This window comes from Nerophis ophidion, linkage group LG26 (assembly GCF_033978795.1).
Source record: "Nerophis ophidion isolate RoL-2023_Sa linkage group LG26, RoL_Noph_v1.0, whole genome shotgun sequence".
Classification (NCBI taxonomy): Eukaryota; Metazoa; Chordata; class Actinopteri; order Syngnathiformes; family Syngnathidae; genus Nerophis; species Nerophis ophidion.
This window is the reverse complement of record NC_084636.1, coordinates 8624530-8641165: the sequence shown is the minus strand read 5'-3', so window position 1 is coordinate 8641165 and position 16636 is coordinate 8624530. Positions and strand designations below refer to the sequence as shown.

The following is a 16636-nucleotide window of genomic DNA, read 5'->3' as shown; positions in this document are numbered from 1 at the left end:
CCTTAAGGCTCTGGATGCTGTGGGGCTGTCTTGGTTGACAAGACTTTGCAGCATCGCGTGGACATCGGGGGCGGTACCTCTGGATTGGCAGACCGGGGTGGTGGTCCCTCTCTTTAAGAAGGGGGACCGGAGGGTGTGTTCCAACTATCGTGGGATCACACTCCTCAGCCTTCCCGGTAAGGTTTATTCAGGTGTACTGGAGAGGAGGCTTCGCCGGATAGTCGAACCTCGGATTCAGGAGGAACAGTGTGGTTTTCGTCCTGGTCGTGGAACTGTGGACCAGCTCTATACTCTCGGCAGGGTTCTTGAGGGTGCATGGGAGTTTGCCCAACCAGTCTACATGTGCTTTGTGGACTTGGAGAAGGCATTCGACCGTGTCCCTCGGGAAGTCCTGTGGGGAGTGCTCAGAGAGTATGGGGTATCGGAATGTCTTATTGTGGCAGTCCGCTCCCTGTATGATCAGTGTCAGAGCTTGGTCCGCATTGCTGGCAGTAAGTCGGACACGTTTCCAGTGAAGGTTGGACTCCGCCAAGGCTGTCCTTTGTCACCGATTCTGTTCATAACTTTTATGGACAGAATTTCTAGGCGCAGTCAAGGCGTTGAGGGGTTCCGGTTTGGTGGCCACGGGATTAGGTCTCTGCTTTTTGCAGATGATGTAGTCCTGATGGCTTCATCTGGCCGGGATCTTCAGCTCTCACTGGATCGGTTCGCAGCCGAGTGTGAAGCGACCGGAATGAGAATCAGCACCTCCAAGTCCGAGTCCATGGTTCTTGCCCGGAAAAGGGTGGAGTGCCATCTCCGGGTTGGGGAGGAGACCCTGCCCCAAGTGGAGGAGTTCAAGTACCTAGGAGTCTTGTTCACGAGTGGGGGAAGAGTGGATCGTGAGATCGACAGGCGGATCGGTGCGGCGTCTTCAGTAATGCGGACGTTGTATCGATCCGTTGTGGTGAAGAAGGAGCTGAGCCGGAAGGCAAAGCTCTCAATTTACCGGTCGATCTACGTTCCCATCCTCACCTATGGTCATGACCGAAAGGATAAGATCACGGGTACAAGCGGCCGAAATGAGTTTCCTTCGCCGGGTAGGCGGGGCTCTCCCTTAGAGATAGGGTGAGAAGCTCTGCCATCCGGGAGGAGCTCAAGGTAAAGCCGCTGCTCCTCCACATCGAGAGGAGCCAGATGAGGTGGTTCGGGCATCTGGTCAGGATGCCACCCGAACGCCTCCCTAGGGATGTGTTTAGGGCACGTCCAGCTGGTAGGAGGCCACGGGGAAGACCCAGGACACGTTGGAAAGACTATGTCTCCCGGCTGGCCTGGGAACGCCTCGGGATCCCCCGGGAAGAGCTAGACGAAGTGGCTGGAGATAGGGAAGTCTGGGCTTCCCTGCTTAGGCTGCTGCCCCCGCGACCCGACCTCGGATAAGCGGAAGATGATGGATGGATGGATGGATGTTTTAAACTCTGAATCGTTGAAGAAAACAGTTTTTATTCTTGTGAATCGTTATTTTATTTGAAGAAAATTTTTCTTCCACTTGCAAATAATTTTGGACTTTCAGCAAATAGTTTTTTTACTTGCGAATCGTTTTTTTCATTGAAGAAAGTGTATTAAAAATTTGCCGAGTTTTTTTTCATTTGTTCTTTTTAGTAGATATATATTGTTTTCATACTTAAAGTTGTTTTTAAATTTGCTGATAGTTTTTTTTTAGTTTGTAGAAAACTGTTTTTGCAATTGCGGATCATGTTTTTAATTGGAGGAAATGTTTGTTTTACTTGCGAATCATTTTTTTAATTGAAGAAAATGTATTAAAAAATTTGCAGTTTTTTTCTTTAGTTGAAGCAAATTGTATTCATACTTAAAATTGTTTTTAAATTTGCGTCTTGTTTTTTTTTTAGTTTGATGAAAACTGTTTTTACAATTGCGAATCATGTTTTTATTTGGAGAAAATGTTTTTTTTCAACTTGCGAATCCATTTTTTTTCTATTGATTTTTTTTTTTTAACTTCTGAATGAACATTTGTGTGTGTTGTTTTGGCAGGAATTTCACTCCATTAATCTACAAATGTTTTGTTTCACCTCTTCCCAGCAATCCCAGCTCACCCATTACCCCGAGAGGAAGATAGCAGAGTTCCAGGTAAACATGGAGGCTTTAGAAAAGGAGTACAAGCGTTTCGTTACCAAGCTGCGTGTGCTCGACCCCGCCTGTAAGCACAAGCCCTGGACCCCGAGAGCCTATTGTAAGAGGAGAGCGGAGAAGGACGAGTCGGCGACGAGCATCGGTCAGTGCATGCGGTTAAAACTCAAACATTGGTGCACGTAGATGAGACCTGGGCAAATTAAGCAAAATTAAGATTTTCAATCTGGCCTGCTGGACATTCGCAAATTATTTTTTTAGATCTTTAAGATGGAAAGTGTAGCTGCTACTATGATGTGCAGTGATGTTTTAGAAATGACCCTAAGTTTTGAACTATACAAAGTATTTCAATGGTTGGAATCTGCGCTTTTGCAACTACTTACTATGGTCATCTAATTAGTTACATGGTCATCTAAGTCCCAGCAGCTCAGAAGAGGTACCAAGCATGGTGGGTGGGGAGCGTTTCCATAGAGCGTCAGTCGGAAATGTGGGTGTCAGGGACAGACGCGGAAGGAGATTTTTACAAAAAAGTTCTAAAGCTTAGTGACGTATCAAATATATCAGATCATAGTTTGTTGTTTTTTACCTTTTGCGTTAATATTTTGCTGTTTGTTGCACTTTTGTTGCGTTTCACTTGATTGTAAAATATGTGGATGGAGAGGGGGTGTGACGTTTATATGTTGTCAATATTCAGTGTTTTATCCATCCATCCATTTTCAAATTAAATCAAATAAAATCAACTTTGTTTATAGAGCACATTTAAAATTTACCACATGGGTAGCCAAAGTGCTCTACAATAAGCAGGTTAAAGGATAATACGAGAACCGAGCAAACACTACATAACACAAACAGAACACGATAAAAAATAAATAAATAAAACATAAAAACAAGTTCACAGCAGGTGTATTATGGGGCGCCATTGCTGGATGGATATCACTCAGTGTTAAAAGCCATGGAATAAAAGTATGTTTTTAAGAGAGATTTAAAAACAAGAAGAGAGGAGGCTTGTCTAACACTCAGAGGTAGGTCGTTCCAGAGCTTGGGAGCTTTTCTACCGCTTGTCCAGTTCGTGCTGGACAGCTGTAGCTTTCAGCTGCATTCGGGCGGAAGGCGGGGTGCATCCTGGACAAGTCGCCATCTCATCGCAGGGCCAACACAGATAGACAGACAACATTCACACACTTAGTGTTGCCAATCAACCTATAGTATGATTTAAAGTAAAAAAAAAAAAAATTGTCTCACACACACTGGGTGTGGTGAAATTTGTCATCTGCATTGGATCCATCCCCATGTTCACCCCCTGGGAGGTGAGGGGAGCAGCGAGCAGTAGCGGTGGCCTGCGCTCGGGAATCACTAATGTTAACATTATGTTGAAAAACATTTCGGATCGGTTATTGTTTGAAGAGTTCTTCACGGTGGCAGAGGGGTTAGTGCGTCTGCCTCACAATACGAAGGTCTTGAGTAGTCAGGGTTCAATCCCGGGCTCAGGATCTTTCTGTGTGGAGTTTGCATGTTCTCCCCGGGACTGCGTGGGTTCCCTCCGAGTACTCCGGCTTCCTCCCACTTCCAAAAACATACACCTGGGGATAGGTTGATTGGCAACACTAAATGGTCCCTAGTGTGTGAATGTTGTCTATCCATCTGTGTTGGCCCCGCGATGAGGTGGAGACTTGTCCAGGGTGTACCCTGCCTTCCGCCCGATTGTAGCCGAGATAGGCGCCAGCGACTCCAAAAAGGGAATAAGCGGTAGAAAATTGATGGATGGATGGATCCCATATTCCAATATTTGATCTGTTATCATCAAAACCAAATGCCGTTTTTTTCCACTGATATCATCTCCATAGCTTGTGTATACAGTTGTGATCAAAATGATTCAACCCCCACAGAATTTTGATGTTTTAGCAAGTTGGACATTTATTCCGTATTTTGTCTATTGTCACGCTTCGCGGCGCACTTGCTGCGCGGAGTTGCCACTTCGTGGATGCACACACTACCAGTCAGCAGGATTGCAGGTAAGAATAAGTTTTAATATAATAAAACAAAAGAACACTTGTGCAAAAAAGGGGAAAAACAAAGCGCGTGCCAATGCACGGAAAGCTAACGCTAAAAACGTAGCAGGAAAACAGAAAACATTAAACGACGTGCCACACGCACGTGAAGCTAAGGTGGAACTTGGCACAAAATAATCGAGGACACAAGGATACAAAACGTGACGTGTTGCGAAAAGCAAGTAATGGACCGAGGACGAACTAAGGAATCAGGTTGGCTTAAATACACAAATAATTATTAGAAACAGGTGTGTGACAGGAGCCCGTGCGGAGGAACACAATATGTTGCCATGGTGACTAACACAAACAAGGAAGTGCTCAAACAAGGATCGGCAGAGTCCAGAAACAAAACATGAACAAAGACATATAAAAAGGTCAAAACCATAAACGATCCGAGTCACGGATCGTGACATTTGTAGTCATATCAAATAAAGATGTGTCAAATAGACAAATGCAACTTCAATTGTAACACTGTATTTTACAAAATACCAAAAAAGGACATTTTTCTTCATATCTCATTGACAAAATGATTCAACCCCCTAGTTCCATGCATCTTTAGTACTTAGTAGAACACCCTTTGGCAGTAATGACATCCTTCAAAGGTGATACATAACCGGACACAAGCTTCTTGCAACCATCTACAGGTATTTTAGCCCATTCCTCTTGGGCAAAGGCCTCCAGTTCATTCATATTCTTGGGCTTGCGTGCTGCAACTGCCTTCTTCAAGTCCCACCACAGCTTTTTTATAGGATTTAGGTCTGGCGACTGTGAAGGCCACTCCAGAGTCTTCCAGCCCTTCTTCTGCAACCACTCTGATGTTGATTTGGAGGTATGCTTGGGATCCTTGTCCTGTTGGAAGGTCCAATGTCTCCCAAGCCTCAGCTTCGTCACTGACTTCATGACATTTGCAGCTAATATAGCCTGCTAGGAAATATAATTCATAATGCTTTCAACGCGCTGGAGATTCCCGGTACCTGAGGCAGAAAAACAGTCCCAGAGCATGATTGACCCCCCACCATGCGTAACAGTAGGAAAGGTGTTCTTCTCTTTGTAAGCTTCATTTTTTCTCCTCCAGACATAACGTTGATTTATAGGCCCAAAGAGTTCCAGTTTTGTCTCATCACTCCATAGAACAGTTTCCCAAAACTTTTGGGATTTGTCCAGATGATTTTTGGCATACTGGAGTCTATTTTACTTGTGCCTGGTAGTCAGATGTGGGGTGCGCCTGGGAGTTCTGGCATGGAGGCCTTCATCTCGTAGTGCGCGCCTTATTGTCTGGGACGAAACCTGCGTTCCCCCCTCTGCAATGTCCTGTTGTAGTTCCTCAGCTGTTACCCGGGGGTTTTTCACCACTGTACGCTTCAAATACCGGACAGCATCCTCTTTCTACCACGCGCAGGTAGTCTTTCCACTGTGCCTTTAGCTTTAAACTTGCAAATTATGCTCCCAACTGTGTCTCTTGGAATGTGTTATGTCTTTGCTATTTTCTTATATCCATATCCTTTCTTATGAAGAGAAATTACCTCCTCTCTTGACTTCTTTGACCACTCCCTGGACTTCACCATGTTGCAAATACACCATTGACCATCTACAAGAAGCTGAGCGTCACAGTCTTTTTCAATCAGTTTAATATTTGCTCGTTATGGTTCTAATCACATCTTCAGGTGTTTTCAACACTTGATTGAAAATACTTTATTCAAATTCTGTTCTTAAGAGTTATGATCTTCAAGGGGTTGAATAATTTTGTCAATGAGATATTAAGAGAAATGACACTGTTTGGTATGTTACAAAATATAATGTTGTAATTCAAGTTGCATTTGTCTATTTAATGCATCTTTATTTGATATGACTATAAACAAAATACGGAATAAATGTCCAACTTGCTAAAACACCAAAATTGTGTGGGGGTTGAATAATTTTGATCACAACTGTACAAGTCAGAATGTGTTGGACTATCAATATCTATCCATTTCTTTAATATTACCCTTTTTGTTTTTATGCATATTGAAATAAGTGCATTTTTACACTTTCTTCCGTTTTTTTAAGGCGGTCTGTCATAAGGTTTTTAGCATTCAATCAGACATGATTGTTATTGGTGTTCCTAAAAATCAGACACATTTATTTGTCTCTTAATTTGTCCCCCAGAGTTAAAATAATTTCCCAAGATGGAAGTAAAGATGATATTTTTTGCTTGATCTTGCAGTGAAGACGAAGCCGTTGCCTTTTGAGACGTCCGGCTGCCAGATTGAAGGCGAGTTTTCCCCCGGCAGAACGCCAACCGAACCGTTCAACGGCGCTCAGGGCAGTCCCATCCCAACCTCAGGATGCACGGAGGACCAGGACCAGGACCAGGACCAGGACCGGCCGCTCTCCTTCGACCGGACTCGCCTGGCTATGGCCTCTGCCGCCTTCAGAGGCGCGTCGGACCAGCCGGGCTCCTCTCAGACACAAAACTTAGCGAGGATGTTGCAGCTCTCCCTGCCAAATCTGGGTAATTCTGCTGCCATGGGGAGAGATGGCCACTTGTCAGCAGCAGGGGGTGCTGTTGTCCAACAGAAAGCTGCAGTGGAGAAACCGAGGACTTCCCGTGGAGAAACGCAGCGGAGGACGGGTCATGTCCTCGGACTGGATTGTTACTCTTCTTCCGGTGAGGAGTCTGTCTGACACGTTACGTTTTAACCCTTTCCTGACCTTAAAACCCACTTGTTTGCTCCACTTTTGAGAGAACAGGCAGTTCAAGAGAGAATTGTAGAAATAGAAGAGCGAGGCTTCGCTACCTATCTTAAAATGAAGCTTGGATGGACCCGCCACATTTGTGTCAGTCAGCTGCAAACTGGATTATTCATTTTCTGAATGGACTAAATACGTTTGTGTGTGTTGTTTTGGCAGGAATTCCACTCCCTTAAACTACAAATGTTTTGTTTCACCTCTTCCCAGCAATCCCAGCTCACCCCGAGAGGAAGATAGCAAAGTTCCAGGTAAACATGGAGGCTTTAGAAAAGGAGTACAAGCGGGATTTTTTTTTTAAATATTTCCTTCAGTGAATAGGCTAATGTAGCATGATGTTGCTACCAGTGCTGGGCAATATGGCCTTTTTTTAATATCTCGATATTTTTAGGCCATGTCACGATACAAGATATACAGTGGGGCAAAAAAGTATTTAGTCAGCCAGCGATTGTGCAAGTTCTCCCACTTAAAATGATGACAGAGGTCTGTAATTTTCATCATAGGTACACTTCAACTGTGAAATGAATGTGAAAAAAATCCAGGAATTTACATTGTATGAATTTTAAAGAATTTATTTGTAAATTATGGTGGAAAATAAGTATTTGGTCAACCATTGAAAGCTCTCACTGATGGATTGAAGGCGAGTGTCTTGGAAGGAGGATTTTGGCCCAAAATCTCAAGATACATGGCCCCATTCATTCTTTCCTTAACACGGATCAATCGTCCTGTCCCCTTAGCAGAAAAACCGCCCCAAAATGTTTCCACCCCCATGCTTCACAGTAGGTGTGGTGTTCTTGGGATGCAACTCAGTATTCTTCTTCCTCCAAACACGACGAGTTGAGTTTATACCAAAACCGATACATGGATGATACAGCAGAGGATTGGGAGAATGTCATGTGGTCAGATGAAACCAAAATAGAACTTTTTGGTATAAACTCAACTCGTTGTATATATACGTGTATATACATACATGTATATATGTATGTATATATGTATATACATGTATATACATATATGTATGTATATACATATATATACATGTATATACGTGTATATACATGTATATATACATGTATATACATGTACTATATGTATATACATGTTTGTATATACATGTATGTATGTACATGTATGTACATGTATATACATACATGTATGTGTATGTATGTATATACATGTATGTATGTACATGTATGTACATGTATATACATACATGTATGTGTATGTATGTATATACATGTACGTACATGCATGTACATTTATGTACGTACGTGTATGTACATGTATGTACGTGTATATAAATGTACATACATACATGTATATACATGTATGTATGTACATGCATGTATATACATGTGGTCAGATGAAACCAAAATAGAACTTTTTGGTATAAACTCAACTCGTCGTATATATACGTGTATATACATACATGTATATATGTATGTATATATGTATATACATATATGTATGTATATACATATATATACATGTATATACGTGTATATACATGTATATATACATGTATATACATGTACTATATGTATATACATGTATGTATATACATGTATGTATGTACATGTATATACATACATGTATATACATCCATGTATCTACATGTATATACATACATGTACGTACATGTATATACATACATGTATGTACATGTATGTGTATGTATGTATATACATGTACGTACATGCATGTACATTTATGTACGTACGTGTATGTACATGTATGTACGTGTATATAAATGTATATACATGTATGTATGTACATGCATGTATATACATGTGTATACATATGTGTATTAATACATGTATATACATGTATATATACATATATGTATATACATGTGTATATATACAAATACATGTGTGTATATATACAAATATATACATGTGTATATATACATATATATACACATGTATACATATACATATATATATACATGTATACATATACATGTGTATATATACAAATATATACACATGTATACATATACATATATACATGTGTATATATACACATATATATACACATGTCTATATATGAATTAAAAACATAGTTTTGTTTGACAAAAAAGGGTGGAAAACAAACAAACAAAAAAACAACATAAATAAACTAAAACATTCTGAAATGAGGGATAGATGTAGACTTCAGAGATTTAAGCGTTGGAAATAAAATGTATGTATGCCCTGGCACACCATTATCATTTTTTCATGACCCAAGCAAAACACTTTTTTACACTTTTATACTGAAATAAATACACTTACAACTTATTAAATAAAAACAGCAGCGGTAAAGTTTCGATCCATGAAGGAAAGAAGAAAGTGAATGAATGTTTATAACTGAATACATTTACATATGCATACACATTTGTCTTCTTTTTTTTATTATTATTTTTAATGGAATTAAGTAACATTTATGACAACCTTTTTCCAAAACACGATATAGAATGTGAGATACAACACGATAATGAACACGTTTATCATTTTGTTTTCAAAACGCTTACAAAAAAGTAGGACCCCAAAAATTTACCGTGGGACCCCATTTTTATGACTTGATGGGGTCCCTGGGACCCCATTTTAAAAATCCCCAGCGCTAACACAGCAGTCAACAGAGGAGAAAAAATGCATTCTTTAAATAAATATCTATCCATTTTTCTACCGCTTATTCCCCTTTTGGGGTCGCGGGGGGCGCTGGCGCCTATCTCAGCTACAATCGGGCGGAAGGCGGGGTACACCCTGGACAAGTCGCCACCTCATCGCAGGGCATTTAAATAAATATTTTATTTATAAAGCAAGTTCGAGTATCACTGTCAAATTTTCACCTACTCCCGGCCTTGCATCACATATATGTGTCCTCTTTTTGGGATTTCAGAATATGGTCAGCCTAGCTCAGGTGACTACAAGCCGCTGTTTGCTACCAACTTTGAGCCGATGCTATGTGTTTGCATTGCTCCCTTGTTAGTTTTGCTGTGGTGCAGCATGGAGCCGCTCCACTCGGGAGAATTGTGGCAAGCCATAATTTCCTCACAACCCGGAAAAAAAGACAAGTGTGGGACGTGAAGGTTCGCCGTCAGCACCGCAGAGACGTTGATTCCAGCGTCTTGTGCCAGGTAAACATGACACAACGGCTGCGTTTTGTTCAGAAGAGAACACACAGAAGCTCATATAAATATTAACAAATTAAAGAGACTATCTCTGAATCTCAGTAAAACAACCTCTTATTTTTTTTAGGTTTACACCTCAGCGTCAAAATTATGTTGCATGACAAATGATAGCTGTTAGCATGCTAACATTAGTATACTAGCTTTTTAAGGTAAATGTGTAGGTATACACCCCAGTGTCAAAATTATGTTACTTGACGAAGGATACCTCTTCGCATGCTAACGTTAGGATATTTTATTTTTTAAGCTAATTTTGCAGGTATACACCTCAGCGTCAAAATGATGTTACTTGACGAATGATAGCTGTTAGCATGCTAACGTTAATATACTAGATTTTTAAGCTATTTTATTTAGGTATACACTTCAGCATCAAAATTATGTTGCTTGACGAATGATACCTGTTAGCATGCTAACGTTGGTGTACTAGCTTTTTTTAGGTACACACCTCAACGTCAAAATGATGTTACTTGACAAATGATACCTGTTAGCATGCTAACGTTAGTATATTTTATTTTCTAAGCTAATTTTGCAGGTATACACCTCAGCATCAAAATTATGTTGGTTGACGAATGATACCTGTTAGCATGCTAACGTTAGTATAGTAGCTCTTTTTAACCTGATTTTATACATATACAACTCAGCATCAAAATTATGTTTCTTGACGAATGATACCTGTTAGCATGCTAACATTGGTGTACTAGCTTTTTTTAGGTACACACCTCAACGTCAAAATGATGTTACTTGACAAATGATAGCTGTTAGCATGCTAACGTTAGTATATTTTATTCTTTAAGCTAATTTTTCAGGTATACACCTCAGCGTCAAAATGATGTTGCTTGACAGATGATAGCTGTTAGCATGCTAACATTAGTATACTAGCTTTTTAAGCTAAATGTGTAGGTATACACCCCAATGTCAAGATTATGTTACTTGACGAAGGACACCTCTTCGCATGCTAACGTTAGTATATTTTATTTTTTAAGCTAATTTTGCAGGTATTCACCTCAGCGTCAAAATGATGTTACTTGACGAATGATAGCTGTTAGCATGCTAACGTTAATATACTAGATTATTTAAGCTATTTTGTTTAGGTATACACCTCAGCATCAAAATTATGTTGCTTGACGAATGATACCTGTTAGGATGCTAACGTTAGTATAGTAGATCTTTTTAACCTGATTTTGTACATATACAACTCAGCATCAAAATTATGTTTCTTGACGAATGATACCTGTTAGCATGCTAACGTTGGTGTACTAGCTTTTTTTAGGTACACACCTCAACGTCAAAATAATGTTACTTGACAAATGATACCTGTCAGCATGCTAACGTTAGTATATTTTATTTTTTAAGCTAATTTTGCAGGTATACACCTCAGCGTGAAAATGTTACTTGACAAATGATAGCTGTTAGCATGCTAACATTAGTATACTAGCTTTTTAAGCTAAATGTGTAGGTATACACCTCAGCATCAAAATTATGTTGCTTGACGAATGATACCTGTTAGCATGCTAATGTTAGTATCGTAGCTCTTTTTATCCTGATTTTGTACGTATACAACTCAGCATCAAAATTATGTTTCTTGACGAATGATACCTGTTAGCATGCTAACGTTGGTGTACTAGCTTTTTTTAGGTACTCACCTCAACGTCAAAATGATGTTACTTGACAAATGATACCTGTTAGCATGCTAACGTTAGTATATTTTATTTTTTAAGCTAATTTTGCAGGTATACACCTCAGCGTCAAAATGATGTTACTTGACGAATGATAGCTGTTAGCATGCCAACGTTAATATACTAGATTTTTTAAGCTATTTTGTTTAGGTATACACCTCAGCATCAAAATTATGTTGGTTGACGAATGATACCTGTTAGCATGCTAACGTTAGTATAGTAGCTCTTTTTAACCTGATTTTGTACATATACAACTCAGCATCAAAATTATGTTTCTTGACAAATGATACCTGTTAGCATGCTAACGTTGGTGTGCTAGCTTTTTTTAGATACACACCTCAACGTCAAAATGATGTTACTTGACAAATTATACCTGTTAGCATGCTAACGTTAGTATATTTTATTTTTTAAGCTAATTTTGCAGGTATACACCTCAGCGTCAAAATGATTTTGCTTGACAAATGATAGCTGTTAGCATGCTAACATTAATATACTAGCTTTTTAAGCTAAATGTGTAGGTATACACCCCAGCGTCAAATTTATGTTACTTGACAAAGGATACCTCTTCGCATCCTAATGATAGTATATTTTATTTTTTGAGCTAATTTTGCAGGTATACACCTCAGCATCAAAATTATGTTACTTGACAAATGATACCTGTTAGCATGCTAACGTTAGTATAGTAGCTCTTTTTAACCTGATTTTATACATATACAACTCAGCATCAAAATTATGTTTCTTGACGAATGATACCTGTTAGCATGCTAACATTGGTGTACTAGCTTTTTTTAGGTACACACCTCAACGTCAAAATGATGTTACTTGACAAATGATAGCTGTTAGCATGCTAACGTTAGTATATTTTATTCTTTAAGCTAATTTTTCAGGTATACACCTCAGCGTCAAAATGATGTTGCTTGACAGATGATAGCTGTTAGCATGCTAACATTAGTATACTAGCTTTTTAAGCTAAATGTGTAGGTATACACCCCAATGTCAAAATTATGTTACTTGACGAAGGACACCTCTTCGCATGCTAACGTTAGTATATTTTATTTTTTAAGCTAATTTTGCAGGTATTCACCTCAGCGTCAAAATGATGTTACTTGACGAATGATAGCTGTTAGCATGCTAACGTTAATATACTAGATTATTTAAGCTATTTTGTTTAGGTATACACCTCAGCATCAAAATTATGTTGCTTGACGAATGATACCTGTTAGGATGCTAACGTTAGTATAGTAGATCTTTTTAACCTGATTTTGTACATATACAACTCAGCATCAAAATTATGTTTCTTGACGAATGATACCTGTTAGCATGCTAACGTTGGTGTACTAGCTTTTTTTAGGTACACACCTCAACGTCAAAATAATGTTACTTGACAAATGATACCTGTCAGCATGCTAACGTTAGTATATTTTATTTTTTAAGCTAATTTTGCAGGTATACACCTCAGCGTCAAAATGATTTTGCTTGACAAATGATAGCTGTTAGCATGCTAACATTAATATACTAGCTTTTTAAGCTAAATGTGTAGGTATACACCCCAATGTCAAAATTATGTTACTTGACGAAAGATACCTCTTCGCATGCTAACGTTAGTATATTTTATTTTTTAAGCTAATTTTGCAGGTATACACCTCAGCGTCAAAATGATGTTGCTTGACAAATGATAGCTGTTAGCATGCTAACATTAGTATACTAGCGTTTTAAGCTAAATGTGTAGGTATACACCCCAGTGTCAAAATTATGTTACTTGACGAAGGATACCTCTTCGCATGCTAACGTTAGTATATTTTATTTTTTAAGCTAATTTTGCAGGTATACACCTCAGCGTCAAAATGATGTTACTTGACGAATGATAGCTGTTAGCATGCTAACGTTAATATACTAGATTATTTAAGCTATTTTGTTTAGGTATACACCTCAGCATCAAAATTATGTTGCTTGACGAATGATACCTGTTAGCATGCTAACATTAGTATCGTAGCTCTTTTTATCCTGATTTTGTACATATACAACTCAGCATCAAAATTATGTTTCTTGACGAATGATACCTGTTAGCATGCTAACGTTGGTGTACTACCTTTTTTTAGGTACTCACCTCAACGTCAAAATGATGTTACTTGACAAATGATACCTGTTAGCATGCTAACGTTAGTATATTTTATTTTTCAAGCTAATTTTGCAGGTATATACCTCAGCGTCAAAATGATGTTACTTGACGAATGATAGCTGTTAGCATGCCAACGTTAATATACTAGATTTTTTAAGCTATTTTGTTTAGGTATACACCTCAGCATCAAAATTATGTTGGTTGACGAATGATACCTGTTAGTAGGCTAACGTTAGTATAGTAGCTCTTTTTAACCTGATTTTGTACATATACAACTCAGCATCAAAGTTATGTTTCTTGACAAATGATACCTGTTAGCATGCTAACGTTGGTGTACTAGCTTTTTTTAGGTACACACCTCAACGTCAAAATGATGTTACTTGACAAATGATACCTGTTAGCATGCTAACGCTAGTATATTTTATTTTTTAAGCTAATTTTGCAGGTATACACCTCAGCGTCAAAATGATTTTGCTTGACAAATGATAGCTGTTAGCATGCTAACATTAATATACTAGCTTTTTAAGCTAAATGTGTAGGTATACACCCCAGTGTCAAAATTATGTTACTTGACAAAGGATACCTCTTCGCATGCTAATGATAGTATATTTTATTTTTTTGAGCTAATTTTGCAGGTATACACCTCAGCATCAAAATTATGTTACTTGACAAATGATACCTGTTAGCATGCTAACGTTAGTATAGTAGCTCTTTTTAACCTGATTTTGGACATATACAACTCAGCATCAAAATGATGTTTCTTGACGAATGATACCTGTTAGCATGCTAACGTTGGTGTACTAGCTTTTTTTAAGCTTTTTTTTTTTTTTAGGTACACACCTCAACGTCAAAATGGTGTTACTTGACAAATGATACCTGTTAGCATGCTAACGTTGGTATATTTTATTTTTTAAGCTAATTTTGTAGGTATACACCTCAGTGTCAATATGATGTTACTTGACGAATGATAGCTGTTAGCATGCTAACGTTAATATTCTAGATTTTTACGCTATTTTGTTTCGGTATACACCTCAGCATCAAAATTATGTTGCTTGACGAATGATACCTGTTAGCATGCCAATGTTAATACACTAGCTTTTTTATTTTTTAAAGCTAATTATGCAGGTACGGTATACACCTTAGCGTCAAAATGAAGTTACTTGACGAATGATACCAGTTCACATGCTAACGTTGGTAAACTACATTTTTTTTAAGCAATTATTTTTAGGTATACACATCAGCGTCAAAATTATGTTACTTGACAAATGATACCTTTTAGCATGCTAATGTTAGTATAGTAGATCTTTTTAACCTGATTTTTTACATATACAACTCAGCATCAAAATTATGTTTCTTGACGAATGATACCTGGTAGCATGCTAACGTTGGTGTACTAGCTTTTTTTAAGCTTTTTTTTTTTTTTAGGTACACACCTCAACGTCAAAATGATGTTACTTGACAAATGATACCTGTTAGCATGCTAACGTTAGTATTTTAGCTTTTTTTTAACCTAATTTTGTTCGTATACAAGTCAGCGTCAAAATTGTTACTTGACGAATGATACCTCTTAGCATGCAAACGTTAATACTCTAACTTTTTTTAAGCAATTTTTTTTAGGTATGCACCTCAGCGTCAAAATTATGTTACTTGACGAATGATACCTGTTAGCATGCTTACGTTAGTATATTAGCTTTTTTTAGAACTAATTATGCAGGTATACACCTCAGCGTCAAAATTATGTCGCTTGACGAATGATACCTGTTAGCATGCTAACGTTGGTATACTAGATTTTTTTAAGCTATTTTTTATAGGTATACACCTCAGCGTCAAAATGATATCCCTTGACAAATGATGCCGTTAGCTAGCTTTTTAAAAGCTAATTTTCAGGGTTAGCATGCTAACAGTAGCATATTAGCTTTATTTCTAGCTAATTGTGCAGGTATACACCTCAGCGTCAAAATGATGTCACTTGACAAATGATGCCGTTAGCTAGCTTTTTAAAAGCTAATTTTAAGGGTTGGCATGCTAACAGTAGCATATTAGCTTTATTTCTAGCTAATTTTGCAGGTGTACACCTCAGAGTCAAAACTATGTTGTTTGACAAATGATACCTGATATCATGCTAACGTTAGTATACCAGAATTTTTAAGCTTATTTTGTAGGTATACACCTCATTCATATTTTGACGTTTAACATTAGCATGCTAGCATTTTAAACACATTTTTTAGGTACACGCCTCAGAGTCATATATCTTGGTACTCGACGCATGTTACAATTAGCATTTTAGAATGGTAACACAAGCACAGTATTCACTAATGTGTCAGGTTCACGCCTCATCGTCATATATTTTGGTATTCACTGATGCTAAGTGTTAGCTGTTGTTAGCATGTAAGCATTTTTTTGTTGCTTGACGCTATCTGGCCAGCGTGTTAGCATTTCAGATCGGCTTTGGCTTTTCGACAATCACAGAAAACATCTACCGACTTTGCATTTTCTGGTTCTTTGAAAAATATCTATACATTGTACTGGTTTTGAAAGAGAGAACTACAAAAATGGCCCCTGCTTGATTCATTTGTCAGTCTGTGGCCCTCAGTGGAAAAAGTTTGGGCACCCCTGTACTAAACCATGGCATTACCGCTGCTCACCAGCAGGGACTGCGTTATTAATAGTGGAATTTTCCCATTGCGTTTTGATTAGTGACAGAGCAGGAAGGGGCTGGGAATAGGTTTGTGGTAAAACTTCCTATAAAGTGTTGTGTCATTAATTAATG

At 38.3% G+C, this 16636-nt stretch overlaps 1 protein-coding gene across 1 annotated transcript in view; it reads left to right on the top strand.

Moving 5' to 3' along the window:
• The window catches only part of si:dkey-86e18.1 (uncharacterized protein LOC557342 homolog), a 56840-nt gene that overhangs the window by 13099 nt on the left and 27105 nt on the right, over positions 1 to 16636 (top strand). Inside the window, exons 4-6 of the mRNA XM_061888005.1 lie at positions 2080 to 2272; positions 6379 to 6822; positions 7113 to 7153. Of these exons, the coding sequence (XP_061743989.1) occupies positions 2080 to 2272; positions 6379 to 6822; positions 7113 to 7153 (678 nt within the window). The remainder of the gene's footprint in view (positions 1 to 2079; positions 2273 to 6378; positions 6823 to 7112; positions 7154 to 16636) is intronic.